Below are 19,402 nucleotides of genomic sequence, written 5' to 3'. Positions count from 1 at the left end.
TTTCAGTATCCAGTTCAGCTAGCTTTTAAAAGTGCCTGCAAGTGTAGACAATGTTTACCAGTTGATTTAGGAAATCTCTTACTGTCATGACCAAAGTGTAACCTCCATACAGGGACGCATGGTTCACACTATGTTTTGTTCTCTAGCAGAGGTAGGTCATAGCAGAAGAATGAGCATTACATTTGGAAAAGCAGCATAAGTTGATCGCTTAATTACTTCAAATATTTAACTGTTCTTGCTCAGTGTACTACTTCCAGTTCAATCTATTACTTCAATTTCTGGAAGCTTAACCAATTTCTTGTCGGCTTAACCAATCTTGTTTAAAAACAAAAAAAAAAAAAGGGAAAAAGAGAAAATTACTCTTGAGGCTTCCTAGTTCTGTTCCAGACCTATACATTGAAGTTTCTGGAAGAGTTTAACGAGAGTGGAAAGATTGAAAGTGCAGTGTACTAGGTTGTTGCAATACTTTATGCATGAATGTCTTACAGCTTTTCTCACTTGCAGAGTAAAATCTTTCAGCATTTTGTGTGTACACTGTGAGAGCTCTAGAACAGCAAGATGTTTTGTTCAGGTACTCTTCATGTATATCATCTGTATTGAGGTTATGGTATGAGATGCAGTGATAATGAGTACCCTCTGTTTATGCCTGTGAGGCTAGAGGAAGTGGGCTAAAAATGAAAGAAAGGAGCTGTTGGAACTACTACTTCTGAGGGGATGGAAGACTACTTCTATCATCTGAAAGTGTCAGAGACAGAAAGTGTGCAAAGTGACTTGGGCACCTCCTGCTCTGGTCACTCACTGACAGCTACAGCCTAACATTTATCACCTTAGAGTTTTGACCAAAGGACTGATCAGTTTCTTTCCACATGAATTTGCGTTTTCTATGATGTTTTACTCATTAACAATTGTAACCTAATTATTACTTCAGCTTCTGGAGCCAGTCTGCCATCAGCTCTTCGAGTTCTATCGCAGCGGTGAAGAACAATTGCTGCGATTCACGCTGCAGTTTCTACCGGAACTGATGTGGTGCTACCTTGCTGTCTCAGCCAGCAGAGATCTGCAGAGCAGTGGATGCATAGAGGCCCTTCTCCTAGGAGTTTACAACTTGGTTTGTATTTACACATATTTTTTCAGGCCTAAAAATATTAGTGTGCTTTTGAGGGAGGATACTACGGAGTACTTAACGGGGAATAAGAAACAGTTTTGTTTCAGAACTGAAAATAAGTGATTATTTCAAATTTGTCTCTTCAAATTGATGTCCCAGTCTGAAATCACCAACATGAACTTAGATTCTTTTATCTTGGTGAATATTTATTTCTGCTCTTTTTGTGTTTTTTGGAAAGTGTGATGAACTCTAATGGCTGAAGGAGCCAAAGAATTCCTTGTTATTTATTTACTTTGTTTTCATTAATTCTTGGTACAGTGATTAAACTTTATGTTCTGCTTGAGAGCTTTTAGAGGCACTGCTTTTGAAGTGGATGCACGTATTTTCTGTGGTATTCTAACTGTCTTGAATAGAGATTACAAAAAAGTCACTTTCAACAAATTCTTAGGACTTGATTGTTGAACAGTTTGTTCAGTTCTGAGAACATAAAGGTCATCTTTCATTTCTGTAATAACCTTGACATCTTTTTTTATATTCTCCATGAAGAGTTATTGTTTGATGTTAAAATAGTCCAATGAAAAACAAATTTATGGGGGAACCTTTAAGAGCACCGTACGTTAGTTGTTAAGGGCAAAATGCATTTGGTCTGTGTTAGAGATTTTACTGAAGCTCCTCTCTAATTTCTACCTTTGGATATGTGAAATTTGTTTCTATGATAAAACAAACAAACAAACAAAAAAACACATTAATTTTATTGTGTGGTTTTGGTCAGATCTGCTTCAGAAGTTATTTCTGAAGTTTTTGACTGAGAGTACTTCGGTGCTCTTCTGTAATATGTGGGCACCTTTTTTTTTGCATTACCTATTAGTCTTATGCTAATTAACAGGAGTGAGAAGTTTGCAACACACCTTCGAAGATACTGCCATAGTGGTATCTTCTCAAAGATCTTTGCATCTATTTCTGTTTTCCTAGGTGGCATATTTTAACTATCTTTGTAAATAAGTATCAAGGTTGAGCTTTTGCAAATATTTTGATGTCTGCTACTATGTCAAGCCATATGAGGCTGCAATCCTTTTAGAAGTATGATGTTTCCAAAATGACTTGTAGAGTCATTATTTGATGGGTAAGTAGTTTTCCAAACATAATTGTTAACCTTCACAACTAGGAAATAGTGTGTAATTAAACATCTGTCTCCCCCCCCAAAGCAAACAAACAAAGCAACCAAAAAAACAACCAACCAAACAAAAACAAACAAACAAACAAAAACAACAACAAACAAACAAAAAAACAACACCATGCTTTAAACTTACTGAGCTTTCCAGATTAAGTTTTTAAGGTGGCCTATCATAGCACGTGCCCTTTGATAAGTCATTTGAATAGTATTCAGAAGCAAGACAAATGTTCTGTGATAGAAAGTAAATAAAGAGATGACTTATAGCCTGTAACTTGAATTGTTATAGTATCCACTCTCTGTTCTTATAACCATTCATTTTGTTTTCTTTGTCCACTCACCCCACTTCAGCACTTAACATTTTTGAATGTCTGGTTTCTGTAGTACAGTATAACCACTGGTGTCTTCTGACTTTTTCAGGAGATAGTTGATAAAGAGGGACATAGCAAAGTGCTGAGTTTCACGATTCCGTCTTTATCCAAACCTTCAGTATATCATGAAGTAAGTAACACCTACAACACAAACTTGTCACTGATTGTGAAAAGCAGTATGATTTTTGGTGCCTGTTTAAGAATAAAAATGAAAATGATCTTTAACACTTGACCTAGCATGACGTAGTAACATATTTTTTGGTCTTCTGATTACTACTAACTGGCCTCTGAGACCTTTTCAAGTTTTAGTAGTCATAACTCCATAGTATGAATGCTCCAAATATATTTTTACCTGTTCTGAAATCTTGTACCTTATCTATTAAAAAAATTCTTAAATCTAATGCAGCTAGGCAGACAGATAATCTTAAGCCTGTTGGAATTTATGTACAAATATGGTGATGCTGTCCTGTTGTCTGTTTTTTCTTGCATTGTAGCGAGGCTTCAGGTGGATGTATTTTGAATGATCTTTTTTCTTTTAGCCTTCCAGCATTGGCTCCATGGCTCTTACTGAAGGAGCTTTATCCCAGCATGGTTTATCCAGGGTTGTATACAGTGGACCTCATCCTCAGAGGGAGATGTTAACAGCACAGAACAGGTAAAATTGTATAATAGGATTTTGCTTGAGAATCAGTAATGAATCTTAAGTTTTTTTCATATATTCAGAAGGTATAGAGGTGTGTGCTGTGGTTTTTTTTGTGTGTTTGTTTTTTTAAATATAAATATAGATGCAGAAAGACTAGGAGTTTTTCCACATGAAGAGGAAAAACTTGCAGACCCAAGATAATCATTGGTCAATGATTTTATTGAATTACATTGAGTTTGTTCAAATAACTCTTGCAAATTTCTGTGCAAACCTGTTTTTTTTTGTTTTTTTTTGTTTTTCAAAGTAAAAGTGGTAACGTACTCTCTGTTTCCTGTAAACTCCAGGTTTGAAGTGTTAACTTTCCTTCTGCTCTGCTACAATGCTGCCTTAAGCTACATGCCTGCAGTTTCTCTTCAGTCATTGTGTCAAATTTGTTCAAGGTAATTTCTGTAGGCTAATTATACTTGAAATGGCATTGCCAACTTGAAATGCGACAAGTTTGAATTCTAAAAAAATAAAAAATAAAAAAATCTTCAGGCTACCAAAAGTTGCTTGTAAACTTGACTTTTTTTTTTTTTTTTTGTAAGTATTTATTGCTGCATTACTTGTGTTTAAGTTACTCTTATCTAACTATGGGTTGAGATGGGAGAAGCAATGACCTGGTTTACATGCAGTGCTGTAAAATGGAGAAAGAAGTCAAATCAAGGAAATTCTTTTTAATTAAAGTAGTTGTAAGTGTTTTAACTAAGTAAAATCAGAAGGGTCTTCTAAAATCTTGGTAAACTTTGCATTACATGCTTACTAAGTATATTTAGCTGTAGTGCAAACTGAAACTTCTTTGAAGTTATAGTAGATCTTGAAACTAGAAATATGCTTATTCTTACAGATATTGGGGGTATTTCCAAAATCTGTTGTTACTTCAAAAACAAAATAAAACCTCAGCTTTTATTGGTGTCCATTTTTCCTCTTTCTTTATTCAAAGAGGAAGTGCTGGTATTGAACATTTCTCTCTCTAGAATTTCCAAAGTGGACATTGTATTAAGGAAATTAGAATACTGATGTTAACCCAGAGAACCCAAGAGAAATGCAGAAATCAACTAAGTCTGTCTTCATAAGAAGATTATCTTACTGAGACATACAGTGAAGCAGTTCTGCTGATTTCATTCTAGCCTTTTTACAGGAGGTAACTCAGGACAGAGTAGGGCTTTTTGAAACTGATCAATACTGGCATTAAAGAAATGGCTGTATTAAGAGGGTCTTTTCTGTATCATTGTCATCGTTAACTGATTATGTTGCTACTGTGAGTTCACTGTTTTCCTCCCTAAGTACTTGACATATCCCTATGCTGTAGCATCTCATAAATGCATAATTATATATATTACTGGCATAAAAACGACCTGGTTAGATGTTTTTTATGTAGGCTAGCTTTTCTTTACTTTAAACTGGATGCTAGTTTTTCCCTGCCTCCATCCTCCAGGCTTTAGACAATACTGATATGCTTATTACTTCAGTTAAGTATGATAAATTATCTCTGAGCCAAACCATTGATAGAAGTTATGGAATATCTGGAACTAAAGTGTTGCCCATCTTGTATAATAGTAACCTCTACTGGGGGATAAAGAGGAAGAGAATGGATGGGATTTTTTGGGGTGGGTTATTCAACCTAATTAATGTCAGTAACTAGCTCATGGTCTTAAATCTGTATTGAAGCTGAAGAATTGAAGGTTTCTAAGAATAAACTTGTGCTATGTCTGTGCTATGAAGAAGAAAATACTGATGAATGTCATTAAAGGTAGTTCGAGAAGTCCAGTAGCAGTCAATAAATTGAATATTTAACCACCCCATATCTTTGTTTTTCAAAATCTTTTGTCTACAGAATCTGATGTGGAATTTGGATCTGATCTGTGACTAATTCAAATGCTGACTTCTACTGGATTTTAGATTGGTTTCATGCACGTGATGCTTCTGGTCTCTGCTTGAAAAATCTGCGTGTAACTTTGATATTTTATAGAATTACACTTGCTTCTGTCTTTTATAGTTTCTAATAGTTTCTATGCTGCTCTATTTCTTTAAATACTGTTAGTTTATTTTTTCTGTTCTGCAGTAAATGCTTTGAATTGAGAATGACTTCTAATGGCTGTTTTTTCCCATGTTCAGCTATGGTATAAATGTAACGTTGTCTGGAGTATCTCTGCTTTGAAGGATTTGAACTCTGCCAGTAGAGGGCATACCCTTCTTCCATAATAAGAAATAGTCCGCTTCAGAACACTGTTGTTGATGAGCACTTTTCTGGGGTCTTTTGCAGTTAAAAAATCTACTAAACACTTGACTTGGTAGTGTTCTGTACAAAGGTATTCTACATTATCTACTAATGAAAATGCATGATTTCTTTAGAATTTGTGTCTGTGGATATCCTCGCCAACAAGTGAGAAAGTACAAGGGAGTAAACTGCAGGATTCCAGTTTCATCTGAATTCATGGTGCAGATGCTAACAGGGATTTATTATGCCTTGTAAGTGTTCTTGTTTGTTTGCTTTTTTTTTTTTTTTTTAATATGTGTACAAAATAAATAACAGCTTAATTTGTACATTCACTTAGGCAAGCTACCTTTGAAATATTTTATTTTCTAATGGGTAGATGTAACAATGAAGTCTTCAGGAGCAGAACTAGTTCACCAACTAGTTAAATGATAGTACCTGTGTAATAATGGGGAAAGAGGACTGGACTAGCGCTTGGGAGTTATAACTGGTGATGTGAAAAAATGCCCAAAAACCTTTTTCCAAATTTTGTCTGCTGTCCAAATTTCTACATGCTTACTTCTGACATCAATCTAGTTAAGCAAAAAAGTCTTCTACCATTCTTTCTCTGAAATGCTGAATGCTGTCCACCTTTTTGATAGTCATGTTGATGCATAAAGCTCTCGTATTAATTGAAATAATCAGAGGCTAGTAACACAGAAGTAATCAAAAAACATGGAGCAATATTAAAACCATCCTGTTTGAATTTCAAAATATTTCATGACTGGCTGATCAATAACTAGTTATGTCACTTCTAAACTGCTCAGGGTGGTTAATGGAGAAAAAAACTAGTGTCTCCATACATAATAATTCAGAACAATTTCTCTAAGTAGCAGACTTACTGGTAATAAACACAATTAATTCCACAGTTAATTAATTCCACAATTAATAAACACAGTTAATTCCTCTGAATTGAACCTTCAAGGAATACTATATTCTTGAAGGTCATGATCAAGAAGGTTCATCCATTGATACAGATGCTTATTATTCTGAATATATTTACCTTTGCAGTTATAATGGAGAATGGGATCTGGCTCGTAAAGCTATGGATGACATTTTGTATAGAGCACAGCTAGAACTGTATCCAGAACCTCTGTTGGTAGGTAACATATTTCAACATTTTTAGAGTAGAATTATTAGCCTAATAAGTCCTTCCAGTGAATGTTATGCCAGGAACCTAAATCTCATGCGGTCTATGTGGCTGCGCTTGGTTATTTTATCATCTTCCCTAGGGAATAAGCTATTTTCAGTAGAACACTTCCAAGTCTTGAAAGCTTAATGATAGTGCAGAAGTACTCTGAGGTTCATGTTAAGTAACAGCCACATCTTTAAATTGGAGACTTTGTTTTAAATAGTGACAAGTGTTAAATATAAAATAATTCTAAGAGGTAATTGCAACCAGCATTCTTTATAACCTGTGCAAAATGCTAGCATACTTATTTGACCTTAAACTGGAATTGTACACAGTGATCTACATGGAGTAATAAGAACCATGTGATAGAAGTCTTCTCTAAAATGTTGATCTTTGTGTTAAGAACTTAACTGCATATTTCCTTGCTGTAGGTTGCTAATGCAATAAAAGCTTCACTGCCTCAGGGTGCCATGAAATCTAGTAAAGAAGGCACAAGGTGCATTCAGGTTGAAATTACACCTACTTCATCCAGGATATCAAGAAATGCTGTGACTAGTATGTCTATCCGAGGTCATAGATGGAAAAGGCATGGTAAGAAACACATTTTACAATGAATTCTTAACTTTTTACACTTGTTTAAAGTAGTATTGTGGATTTCGTCTTTGCAAATCTTCATTATTAATTAAGATGTCCTCAGTGAGCTGACGCTATACATCCGTTCTTTTTGAAATGAGATTCTTCCTAGGAACAAACTTAATCATATTTTTAAAGTGGGTCTGGAGCAATGCTAAGATTGGCTGTGTACTACATGAAACATGTCATAGTTGGACTTTGGTGCTGTTCTGCTGCTGCTGCTAAGGAAGTGGCAGTTAGGATATTTTTAAACTGGTAAATGGTCTTATTGTAGTTCAGAAAGTATATTCTCCCAATCCTATTTTTTCCAAACAAACAACTTTTTTTTTTAAGGGCTGCTGTACAAAGTTTTTGATTATTTAAAGAGGCTGTTCTCTTCTGAAGGGTAGTGTGTAACACCTGAAGAAAAGCCACAAAAACTCATCTGTCTTACATTATTCAAATAAAAATGAGATTTAAGGGTAGAGGGATAAATTACTATTTTTTTGGACAAACTAGTATAAGGGCTTCCCCAAAGTGATGCACACTTCTGTGCTGAGAAGTAGAAAAAAATGGTGCTGAGTATACTGCCAAAGGACAAACATTGTATTCCACTTCTTCTACCAGTTTCAGCTGAGAGAAGAGCTGCTGGACCAGTGATCAAACCTTCAGATTGCTTCCTGTGCTGGGCTTGTAATTATGATGAAAAGCTAAGGGAGTGAGTGTAGATAATGCCTTTTTAATAGGTTCAATAAAGATTTTGAAGCAGTATCAGAGTGAATTCTGTATAATATGTACTGTATGAACTTTTGTAGTAGTTAGGCAGTTCAGTTAGAAAAATATTGCAGAGTTCTGTATCATAAAAGAACCTAGGAGTATTTGAGGTAAGTGTTGGAAATTATTTATAAATATACTGGTAGAAGATGACTTTAAAATAGTGACAGCTTTCTGAGCTGTTGGTATTAGTGGTAACAATAGTGTAATCTTTTGGAGGGGAGGAAGGAAGTTAAAATAATTGAAGTTCTTTTCATTTAAAGGAAATAAAAGTATTTCATTTATAAACTGTTTAAAACTGTCAGGTAAAGGTAAGGAATAAAGCATTAGCGTCTTTCCCTGGACTACACACATAGCACGCCATTACTGAAATCTGAAGATTGCTAAGGAACATTTTAGCCTTTACTGTTTGTTTTCTTTATTCAGGCTTACCTTTTTTAAGAAGGGAATATTGACCAGGACTCAGAAAACTGATAGCTTAGCTTTTAAACTCAGATATGCCCTCTGAAGCTTGGCAGTTTCGCTAGCTATTATTTTTGAGTGGTTCTGATGTTTGTACAAAGTGGATGGGAACACAGATCAGGGATATTGAGTGTTCGCTCATTCAAAGGAATTGAAAGTGTATTAAAATAAACATTCCCTTGCTCCTGCATTTACAGAAACAATGAAATACAAAAACCACTACACAATTTGCTCTGGAACCATCCTGATGTAAATCTATTTTTTTCAGCACCTACAAGAATCTGGAAGCTTTTACAAATACTGCCTTCTTACAGGGGTGATACTTGGGTGAAGTTCAAGAACCTGTGGGTGGGACGAGTGTGCACTGCAGCAGATAACAGATGAAAGAGAAATAACAGTAGGATTCATAGAAATGTAGGGGAAATGCAGTGTTTTGTGGAGTTTTCATATAAAGCAGGACAATTTGAGATAAACAGTGATAATCTAGCTAGTATGACTGAAGCAAGTCAATATTTAGGGATAAGGATTGGAGGATCTAAGTAACAAGCACTTGTCAACATTTTATTTGGGTTATCAGAAAAACTTTAAGTTTGTCTCAGTGGTACAGGATTTGATGAAGAAGAAAATCAGTTATACTGATGGCGGGCAGGGACAAAAACGTGTGTAGCAAATTTGGCAATAGCTATAAATTTGAAAGCTGTGTAAACATTAGACTAGTTTAAAGGCAAAAGATGAATGTACAGTATTTTTGACTTACCAATTATTTTGATTTAAGTGGCATACGTTCCAAGCATGTAGTACTTCAGTTAGCCTAGTCAAAAATTTCATTACAAAATGCTGAAAAATAAATTGCGTATAACTGGAAAAGAAGTTTTTTAAAGTCAGAATAAATATTCTCTGGATTTCAAAGCTCCTAATAAAATTCAGTGCTTCCCAACCCTTGATAAGAGAAAGATGTGGAACAGATCCTTAGGGTGGGCATAAAGAATGATGATGCTTATGCTTACAGATGGGTGCTTGAATTAAAATGAGTACTGGAGTTGTTAGTTATAGGATAACAGACCTTGTACCTCTTGACCACTATTCTCTCTTCCACAGTGACAAAGAAAAATATATTCAGGGATTTAATTTTTGTGCTTCAATACGTAATGAATTATACAATGGACGATACAGCTAGATGTAGTATGATCTTGCACATTATGTGGACAAGACTTTATAAAGCAAAACATCCTTTGGAGGAGTGAGAGCAGTAATTTTCAATCATTGTCTTTTTGTGTAAAGTAAAATAAATATAAAAAAAAAAAAAAGCACCTGATCATATTTCCAGTTGAGAAGCACATAGTTTTTTAAAAACTAGAAAAAAAATCAATGTAATACCAAAAATTTAAGGCACTAGTTCTTGCTAGCCTGTGTTAGAACTCTAGATTGAAGTCTGTTTTGCAAACAGGTCAACTTACTGGTTTTTTTGAATCAAGCTGGTATTGCCAATTCGGACTTCTGACAGAGGTACTAAATGTAAAGGTAATTTGCAAAATGGATCTGCCTACTCACAAATTAATAGGATTTATAGACTTCATTGATATTAGCCATCCCTTAACAATGAATTACTTAATCCTATGGAATTGGATTGCCCCTAAATTTGTAAAGCTTGAAAAAGAGGACTTGATCTAGCATTACTTTTTCATGCATTAGTGTGTGTGTTTTAAAAAACAAATCCTGAGTGGCATTTATGTTTCCATTCAAATGTAGAGGAAAAACAGAAAAATCATAGAGTTCATAAGATACACAAACATTTAAATGAGTGGTTGTTTGTGAAAGCTAGGGCAAAAATATTAAGCAAACATCAGCAACACTTTCCTTGGTAATATAAAATATGTCAAACCATAAAAGGGCTGTTGGGGGAAAAAACTTCTGTGCAGGTAAGACAAATACCCTGATGTAACAGACTAAGTAAGAATCACTGAGCAGATGCTAGTAAGATGTATAACAAACAAAGATATTGACTAGACAATAAAGACTAGAATTGACTTTCAGGTAGTGTACAAAGAAACATTGAGTCATTGAATCTCTGCGGAGAGAATTTTCCTACTTTTTTTTTGGGGGGGGGGGGGAGAGATCTGGAATGTATGTTAATTTGGAGTTATACGCTTGATAATAATTCAAAATGCTGACATTGTTGTGCAGGAAATGCAGCTTGAGCTTCTGGTGGTTAAAACTGAATTACAATCCAAATGGGCAGTTTGTTTGTGCAATCTGATGGAGGCAATTATAATAATAACGTAGACTATGATTGAAATCTTTTAAGTTAGTCCTTAGCAGCTGATAATCATGAAATGCATTTATCAAGGTTGGTTGTACTAGTCCTAGCATTCAGAAACAACTCCAAATGTATTTTTCTTCAAATGCTACAGCATATTTATATTGCCTTTCAAACTGGCATAATTATTTAATCTGTACAAAGTTCAGTCGTTTCTTTTTCTCTTTTGCTACATTGCCTTGTGCACTGGGTATTAATATCTCTTTCTCAACGGATAGACCCACAGAGTTGTCCAGCTTGAAGCAGTATTATCTTCAAAACCAAATACTATGAAGCTGAAGGTTTGTTCTAGGTGTTCTTAAAAATTTTAAGATATAAGGATGGAGTGCTACTACAAGGGACCTGGATTGTGGAGCCTTATTCCTTCCAGAGGGCTTGTAGATATTGTGGGAGATAGCGATAATAGAAGTTGATATACCTCACGTCCTCTTTTCATTGATTTCCTCCTGTAGTTCAATGTTAAGCTCAGAAAGGTATATTACCTTTCATTAAAAGTAGTTAATAGAACTTACAATAATTAAGTTTAAATTTTTATTTGAGTAAAAGTTTTTTTTCCTAATTTTTATTGTGGTTACACAGCTGTGGGAATCCAGCAATGATGGATAAAGTGCTAATACACAACAGGATATTGCATTTAGAAATGCATGCCACTAAACAATAATTAAATATCACTATTACCACAAAATCCATGAAATAAATTCTTCCTTGTTCCTCCAGTCTGTGCTGAGCCCAGGACTTCATGCACTCTGAATCTCCTTTCTTTGGAGCTGGGGGCTGCTAATCAGTGCTTTTCTGCCCTTGGTGGAGAAGGGGCTGACAGTGAGCTCTGTTCTGCCCTCTCCTCTGCCTGGTTTCCCAGCTGCCAGTGAAGTCTCTGGCTCGTGTGTGTGGAGATCTGTGGATCCTGGGAAGAGGTGGTGCTGTGAAATAAGGTGCCTGTAGTGGCACTGACGGGGGAGGGGGGGAAGGATGGGGTCTGAAAATTGCTGTAGGAGAGGCACAGCTGCCTCACCCCTGTGCAGTGAGTCCAGTAAGGCCAATGAGAATGTTGGTTTTCTCACTAACTTTCTGCTCATGTGTTTTTAGAAAAAAAGTGCTGTATTTGGTGGTAGGAGAACAGCTGCAGTTCATGGTGCCCAATTGCAGTTCTGGCCTTGTTAATGACGACAGAAGACGTTTGCAAAAAGTGCTCTTAAAGGGAGTAACACAGCTTTTAACTCGTGTTTCATGCCTACTATCAGGAAAGTAGTGGCTAGTAGCAGCAATTGTTAATGCCATTTCCACTGCATAGTACCACTTGTTGGATGGATACTTTTGTTAATAGTTGACTAGTTAATTAGGAAGAATCATAACAATTAGCTTTTGCTGGTAAAATCAGTGTTAGCTCTTCCACAGGGGGACAGCGATGTCTATCCCTGCCAGAATAACCTTCTGCCTCTGAGACTTATTTCCTTTCTGTGGTGAGTGCAGACAGCACAACAGCACGGATCCAAGCTCTGCAGCGCGCTGTGACTGGAAGTACACTGCCTGTGCAGGAGTCCTCAGTGTGGGGGCCGGGGGAAGATTCCCTCCAGTTAAAATAAAATTTCAGTTTTGGAATACTGCGTGTGGGGTTTCCCAGTATGTGGGTGCAGGACAATAGTCAGAAGATTGAAGCCAGAATTTAGAAATAAAATTCCATACTCACTAATATTGCAGATTAACAAGACTTTGACATGTGAACATCTGCTTTAATTCATAATGCTTTAGTCATCTGTTCCTGTTGGTTTTTTGTTTCATGTTTTGTTTCAGACATCTTTTGTGTGTTTTTTTTTTTTCTTATCCATCTTTAATTCTAGAACAACCAGAGAATGGTAATGATGCTACTGAATTGGGCAACTTTATCATACCTGAGATTAGTGTCACAAATGTGTCTGGAGAGAGAACCGGGAACGGGGAAAAAAGCAGAACACTAGCAGAGAATGATGTTCAGCATATACAGGGAGTACAGGAAACAGCTACAGATCCTAGAACTGACAGCAAAGGCATGCCAGAAATCAGGAGGCAAAAATCTGTAAGAAAAATGATGGATGATGGAATAAACTCAACTGGCAGAGTGCAGTTTTAGCAGACCACTTGTAGCTGCACTCTAAGGTACCGCTGTTGATTGAAAGGATCACTGCTGCATGTTTGGAGAATTAAAGTATGCAGTTAATATATTTGCATGCGTAATAACACAAATGCATGGATTGCACACAGCTTTGTCTGTGCCACAGACAATGACGACGTACTTACAAGTAGACACATTTAATCTGGAGGCTGTATGCTGTGAGACTCAACACTTCTTTGATTGTATTGAGCATATTTACTGGATTTACAGATCCAGTGATCAATGGTATGAAGAATCAATCAAAATGGATGTGAAAATTATCTCACTGTGTACCTAAGGTATTCCAAATCGGACTTTTCATGGTATACAGGAGATTTCACGTTCCGTTGTGCTTGAGTTTCCAACTTAATACCACCAGACTTATGATGCAGAATGTGACCTTTCAGTCCTAAGGCATTCTTGGGTTGCAAAATGAGCAGGTGCCATATTGGGTTTTCTGGGACATCGATCACAGATCTTTATAATTAATCAGCTTTGCAAAATCATGTATTGGAGCACTTGCTCAAAATGAGATTTATACTTTTTTTTTTTTTTTTTTTTTTTAGTTTTGTGTGGTATCTTCTAATATGTTTCTAATCTCCTGCATGAATTAACAATAATGCATTTTTTTCAAAATCACTACAAACTGAGGTTGTGGGCATGCTTTTTGATCTAGTTGATGCAGTATTATTTGCTGTAGCTTTATATCCTAATGAATCTTAATTCCAAAATGTAATAGGTAAGTGTTTTGTCTTCTATTCTCTGTTCTTTTGCTTTATGGCTTCATGCTTGTAAATATCAAAGCCTAGTAATAAAAGTCAGTAAAAGTGAGAAAGCCAAATGTTAATTTTTTTTTCCTTCCTACCACGCAGGTAATACTGATCTAGGAATTGAAGAAGAACTGATAGAAGTATCTGAAACTGATGAAGGGTTTTACTCTAGGGCTGCATCTAGCACAAGTCAGTCCGCCTTATCTAACAGTGGCAACACAAGCAGTAAGAACCTTTTAGGGAAGAGCCAACGAAGATCTGGAGGAAGCAAAGCTGGAGGAAAAGAAAAAGAAGGAGAAACCTGCAGAGAACACTTGTCACGAAAACAAACTCAGAGAGCCATGAGTGAGAATCTAGAACTTGTTTCCTTGAAGAGACTGACACTGACAACCAGCCAGTCCCTGCCTAAACCTGGTAGCCATAGTTTGGCCAGAACTACCACTACTGTATTTAGTAAATCATTTGAACAGGTCAGTGGTGTCACAGTTCCAAATAATCGTGGTGGTGTATCTGGTACAGAGGCAAATAGGTTCTCAGCTTGCAGTCTTCAGGAGGAAAAACTGATCTATGGAACAGAAAGAACAGACCTTCCTCTTTTAAGCAAGCAACCTAACCAGCAGCGACCTCCTAGTATTAGTATAACTTTGTCAACTGATTGATATCATGAATTAGCAAGTATGAAAAAAGAAATATGGGGTTGTATGCCAATATTGGTACCGTACAGTAAGCTCCTTAATGTGCTCTACATTACTTTCTTAAACCTCAAGCCCATAAATTCTTATTCAGCTCACATTTGACAGTAATAGTGAATAGACTACAGTTTCAATTATTTTGCATCAGCTCCTAATAGCTTGTTACGTTCCTCTTTTGACTCACTCTATTTATACTCCTGATTGCTTATGGCTTTGTGTGAAGTTTACAGCTTTACCAGATTTACAAACATTGATTGTTCAGCCACTGGCCAAGATATCTGGCTTTTTACAAATGCACACCATGGGAACAAATAGATCCTCTTTCCCAGATTCTGCTTTTCAGTACTTCTTGGCATAGGCAAAACTGCAAGTATTTTTTTTATTTAAGAGAAGCCTTATGGCTTGAGCACAGAGTTTTGGAATGGCACTGTTAGAATATAAACACTCTTATGTGAGTCATGAGAAAGCTGTACTTATATGCAAGGTTAAAACTGGAAGGCATTGGTCAGTGTGTGATGTTATGGATGGTTTTTGTAATGTTTGTCAGTATATACTGCAGTGTTCATACTTCTGTATGCCTATATGTGTCTGAGGTATAGATGCATTTTTGATTATATATGTAGCTTTGAAACTGGGTCAAAAGTCATATGGTAGCAGTACTTGTCTATGGCAGTTCTTACCAACTGCTGTAATAGTCACTTTTCAGGCAACAAGTATGACTGACTCTGTATCCCTTTTGTACTTTTAAAAAGCAAGCACAAAACTACTCACTGAAAAGTTGCCATCATCAGTAGTTACTACTTATGAGGAAGAGATGTGCTTGTGTAAGGGCATTGTAGACAATATGGTATGAACCCTTTGCACTGAATCAAGCAAATCAGGAGTGTAAATGCGTTTCACATGAACTTGTTACTTGAGACTTAGAGAATACTACCAAAGGATGTGTACTTTCAGTAACTTGCAAGCACAAAGGGAAATTATTATGTAAATACAACTAGCAGTGTAATTCCTAGCTTTTTGTATCTATTATTTTTCTAGTTAGAAATTCTAAAAGGACAACATGTTCAAGGTTACTTAACCTTTAACCTTCAGTCAGTTTGGTGACCTTGTTTGATACCAACTTTTGTAAGCTTAAGACTTCAATTAAAAAGTTAAAACTACTTATGCAGAAATGTGGAGAAGCAATAGCAGACAAAAGCACTTCAGTGGCAGTGATTATCTGAGAGGCAGCATATTATTGTGTGTGTAGAATCAAGGTGAGGATCTAATGCATAGTCATTCCCAACTGTCCAAGTGTCTGCAGCTAGTGATCCCTTTTTGTTAGGAACATAGAAAGACCTTGTGACAGACCAAACACTAAAATTCTAGGAGACTTTTCTGTCTGCCTGGAGATAAGTTTAGGTATACCTTTTTTGACTTGTACTGAAGCACAAATAACTTTTAAGCAGCTAATGTTATTCAGGTTTATAGCTGGTTAATTAATGAAAAGAGATAAGAAGACATAGTTGATAGGGTTAAGTTGTAGAATTCTACTACTTTGACAGCAGACTAGATGTGTACATTTCTTAATATTCACTAAAGCAGCAGAATAGCTACGTTGGTCTATAGATGTTTGTCTTCAACTGAGAGCCTGAGTTTAAATGAATGTGCCACACTTTCTTGTATTCTTCAGTTTGTTGTGTGACATTGTTTTGTTTTAGTACTGCAGTATTTCACCTTACAGTGAATGTTTTCATAATTGTACATGAAAATTGACATTCCCATTGTATAAATAAGAAGCTTGTCTTGTTTAGTGTTTAATACTTTGGCCAGTAAAATAAACTGGTGTATGTTTTTTTGGAAGTTACATCCTTTTGTAAATACTTAGAACAGCAGAAAATTTGCCTTTTTTTTTTTTTTTAAATTTTTTTTTTTTTTTTACCCCCCTCCCCCCAATACACATTAGATGACAATATATTTGTTTCAGATTGACTAATATATGTGGTTGCTGGAGCATACATGAAAAGCAATGAAAAAGTTTCGGGCAGCTGATTGCAGACATTGCCTAGAAGTACATATACCGAATGTAAAGTTTTTCCTTTCCTTGAAATTTGTATTAGATGTGATGAAGAAATAACCTGCAGAACTTAGGGCTGCCTCCTGATCTGTTCTTGCAGTGTCATATTTAACAATACTGTGGAAACACCTTACAGTAACTAAAATAGAAACAAAAACTGGTATAGATGAATAAAATTGCAATTGACAAATGTTTGTTGTGACGGTATTATTTATGAGTTAGTGCTAAGAAACTAGAACTTGTAAGTACTTCTCTTGGGTTTGTTTTGTTTCGTTTAGTTCATGATCTTTTCAGTTATCTCCACAGTTGATATTGTTTCAAGCTGGGTGTTGATGTCAAAGGTGTTTATTACACTTGGAAGATCTGGCTTCTTCAGCTGTAAATCACTGGAATTTTGAGACAACTAAAATGTCATAAAGTGTAGATACATAACATGTTTGCAGTGCTGTTGGCTACAAGTCAAACAGTGTTGAAGTTAGTTTATCCTTTTATTTTATACAGCTAATTATTCTAACTGTGCTCTGGCTTCAATCCAAAATAGAAATTGTCATCGGTACAAATAACATTATGTAAGGCTTTATACTTCCTTTAGAAAATGGTAAAAAGAAAGTTTCTTGGTACCAGACACTACTGCTTCCATACATGTGTAAATGTGTCTGTGTTAGTCTCCAGAGAGACTTGGAGAAGGAGCATGTTTTTGTGAACTGACATCACACTTTGATACCGATCTAGTCTACAGAATTTCTTTACTGATGTAAGTAATAAAACTTTCAGCTGTGTTTCTTTCTTTTCTTCAACAGTGTGGAAAAAATGGGGATGGGGGAGGAAGGGCAGAAATATTTGTTGGCCAAATGTGTGTTCTCCACAAGACATGTTGTGCTGTTCCCAGTGCAGAACTGGAGGGGGTTGGGGCAGGAAGCATAGTTATTTCCCAGTGTTTCTAAAATTTGGAAGGCCTTGGATTTGGAACATCATCTACTTGTTTTTTACTGATGGAAGAATAGTGTGTATTAAAGAAGTAGAGGTCTTCTAACAGCACAGGGAAAAATATATGAAGACATTACATATTGTAGTCTACCCGCTAGGAGGTAGTTCTGATGAGTACACTCCAAATGTCACACACAGTTGCAACATTCTGCTGGAAAAAAATGTTATGTAGGAGTGAATCATCTCAAATTATAATGAGAGAAGTTGTTTAATGCTGACATTTATAACTGACCTTACTGTTTGAAATCAAAGGGAACTGTTTGCGACGCTGGCTTTGAAAAGCAACATTTTTGAAACTCTTGACAGCAGAATATAATTGTTTTTGTTGTGAGAATCTGTAGCGTTTGTGTGAAAAATGTATGACCTCTAACCACTTGATCTAGAGCTACAATGACTTTTCTGAAAGGGGATGTTGAATTCTCATGAATACCTATCAGATTCATCAGGTACAGAAATACATAACTTTTAGCCACGCTTCTCTCTAAGTAGGTCTCTTCTGATTTCTGTGAGAATTTTAGAGATGTCTAACTTAATTGTCTAACTTTTGTCACAGTTTGAGGCTTACAGTGCTATATATAGATGTGTAATATATTGAGATTTGTATAATTCTAAGACAGCAAACTAGATGTATACATTTAATACTCAGTAAAGGCAGCATAGTAGCTACATCAGGTGATAGATGTTTGTCTTCAGCTGAGCCTGAATTTAAATGAATTTGCCACGCTTTCTTCTATCCTTCAGTTTGTTGTGTGACACTTCTGTTTTAGTACTGCAGTATTTCACCTTACAGTGAAGTGTTTTCATAATTGTACATGAAAATTGACATTCCCATTGTATAAACATGAAGCTTGTCTTGTTTAGTGTTTAATACTTTGGCCAGTAAAATAAACTGGTATGGCTTTTTGGAAGTTGCATGCTTTTGTAAATACTTAATACAGCAGAATTTTATTTATTTATTTATTTTTACAGGCTTTGTTGAAATACACATTAGACAATGTATTGGGTTTACGTGGCAAGGGCTTAGTAGCAGGGGGCTGTGAGCAGAGCCCAGCAGCTGCCCCATGTCAGGTCAGGGCCAGCTCCAGCCCCCGCAGGAGCAGGGGGTCTGGGGGGAGCTGCCGCCCGTGGGGGACCGGTGCTGGAGCAGTTTGCTCCTGGGGGATGGACCCCGTGGTACGGAGCCATGTGGGAGCAGTTCTTGAAGAGCTGCTGCCTGTGGGCAGCCCCCACAGACTCGGTTTGGGAAGGATGGCATCCCGTGGGAGGGACACCACGGGGAGCGTGAGATGAAGTGTTAGGGACTGACCGCAGCCCCTGTTCCCCTGTGCTGCTCATGGGGAGGATGTAGAAGAGGGTGGATGGGGGAAGGTGTTCTTAGTTTAGTTTTAATTTCTCACTGCTCTAGTCAACTAACAATATGCAATAATCTATAGTAATCTCCCTATGCTGAGTCTGTTGTGCCCGTGATGATAATTGGTGACTGCTCTCCTTGTCCTTATCTCAACCCTCCAGCCCTTTCTCCCCTTTTCTCCCCTTTTCCTTTTGAGGAGGAGGAGGAGCGAGAGAGCGGTTGTGGTGGAGTTCAGCTGCCAGCTGGGTAAAGCCATCACAGACAGCACTATATTTGTTCAGCTTTTTCATTATACACACCTAGAAGTCACAGTAAAATTGACTGTGTTACTTTATATGTGTGGAGTACCTATTTTATACACAGCGAGGCTTCTTGTCAGTCAAGACGCCGTGCCTAACCCACTGGAAAGCACTGAATCTCAGGTGTATATAAGCAGGTAAGTTGTAGACTGGTTGATGGCAGAAGTAGATGACTCCTGTCACTAATGTACTACTACCTGGGCACCTTGAAATCCCAGACAGGAGCACAGCCTGGG

General features: G+C 36.6%; 1 protein-coding gene across 8 annotated transcripts in view; it reads left to right on the top strand.

Moving 5' to 3' along the window:
- Nucleotides 1–18,406, top strand: part of HYCC1 (hyccin PI4KA lipid kinase complex subunit 1) — a 42,433-nt gene extending 24,027 nt beyond the window's left edge. For 6 of the 8 annotated variants that reach the window (XM_082752199.1, XM_082752203.1, XM_082752201.1 and 3 more), the window contains exons 4-11: nucleotides 929–1,108; nucleotides 2,697–2,777; nucleotides 3,187–3,302; nucleotides 3,635–3,730; nucleotides 5,685–5,801; nucleotides 6,598–6,685; nucleotides 7,150–7,309; nucleotides 13,884–18,406. In XM_082752199.1, coding sequence (XP_082608325.1) covers nucleotides 929–1,108; nucleotides 2,697–2,777; nucleotides 3,187–3,302; nucleotides 3,635–3,730; nucleotides 5,685–5,801; nucleotides 6,598–6,685; nucleotides 7,150–7,309; nucleotides 13,884–14,440 — 1,395 coding nt within the window. In that variant the 3' untranslated portion in view covers nucleotides 14,441–18,406. Of the gene's footprint in view, nucleotides 1–928; nucleotides 1,109–2,696; nucleotides 2,778–3,186; nucleotides 3,303–3,634; nucleotides 3,731–5,684; nucleotides 5,802–6,597; nucleotides 6,686–7,149; nucleotides 7,310–12,721; nucleotides 13,017–13,883 lie in introns of all 8 variants that reach the window. The other 2 variants (XM_082752206.1, XM_082752205.1) reach the window with 2 other exon arrangements.
- The last annotated feature ends 996 nt before the right edge of the window (nucleotides 18,407–19,402 follow it).

This window comes from Aythya marila (assembly GCF_965140915.1).
Source record: "Aythya marila genome assembly, chromosome: 2".
Taxonomy (NCBI): Eukaryota; Metazoa; Chordata; class Aves; order Anseriformes; family Anatidae; genus Aythya; species Aythya marila.
Note: the sequence above shows the minus strand (reverse complement) of the source record. Positions and strands in the feature narration are given on the sequence as shown.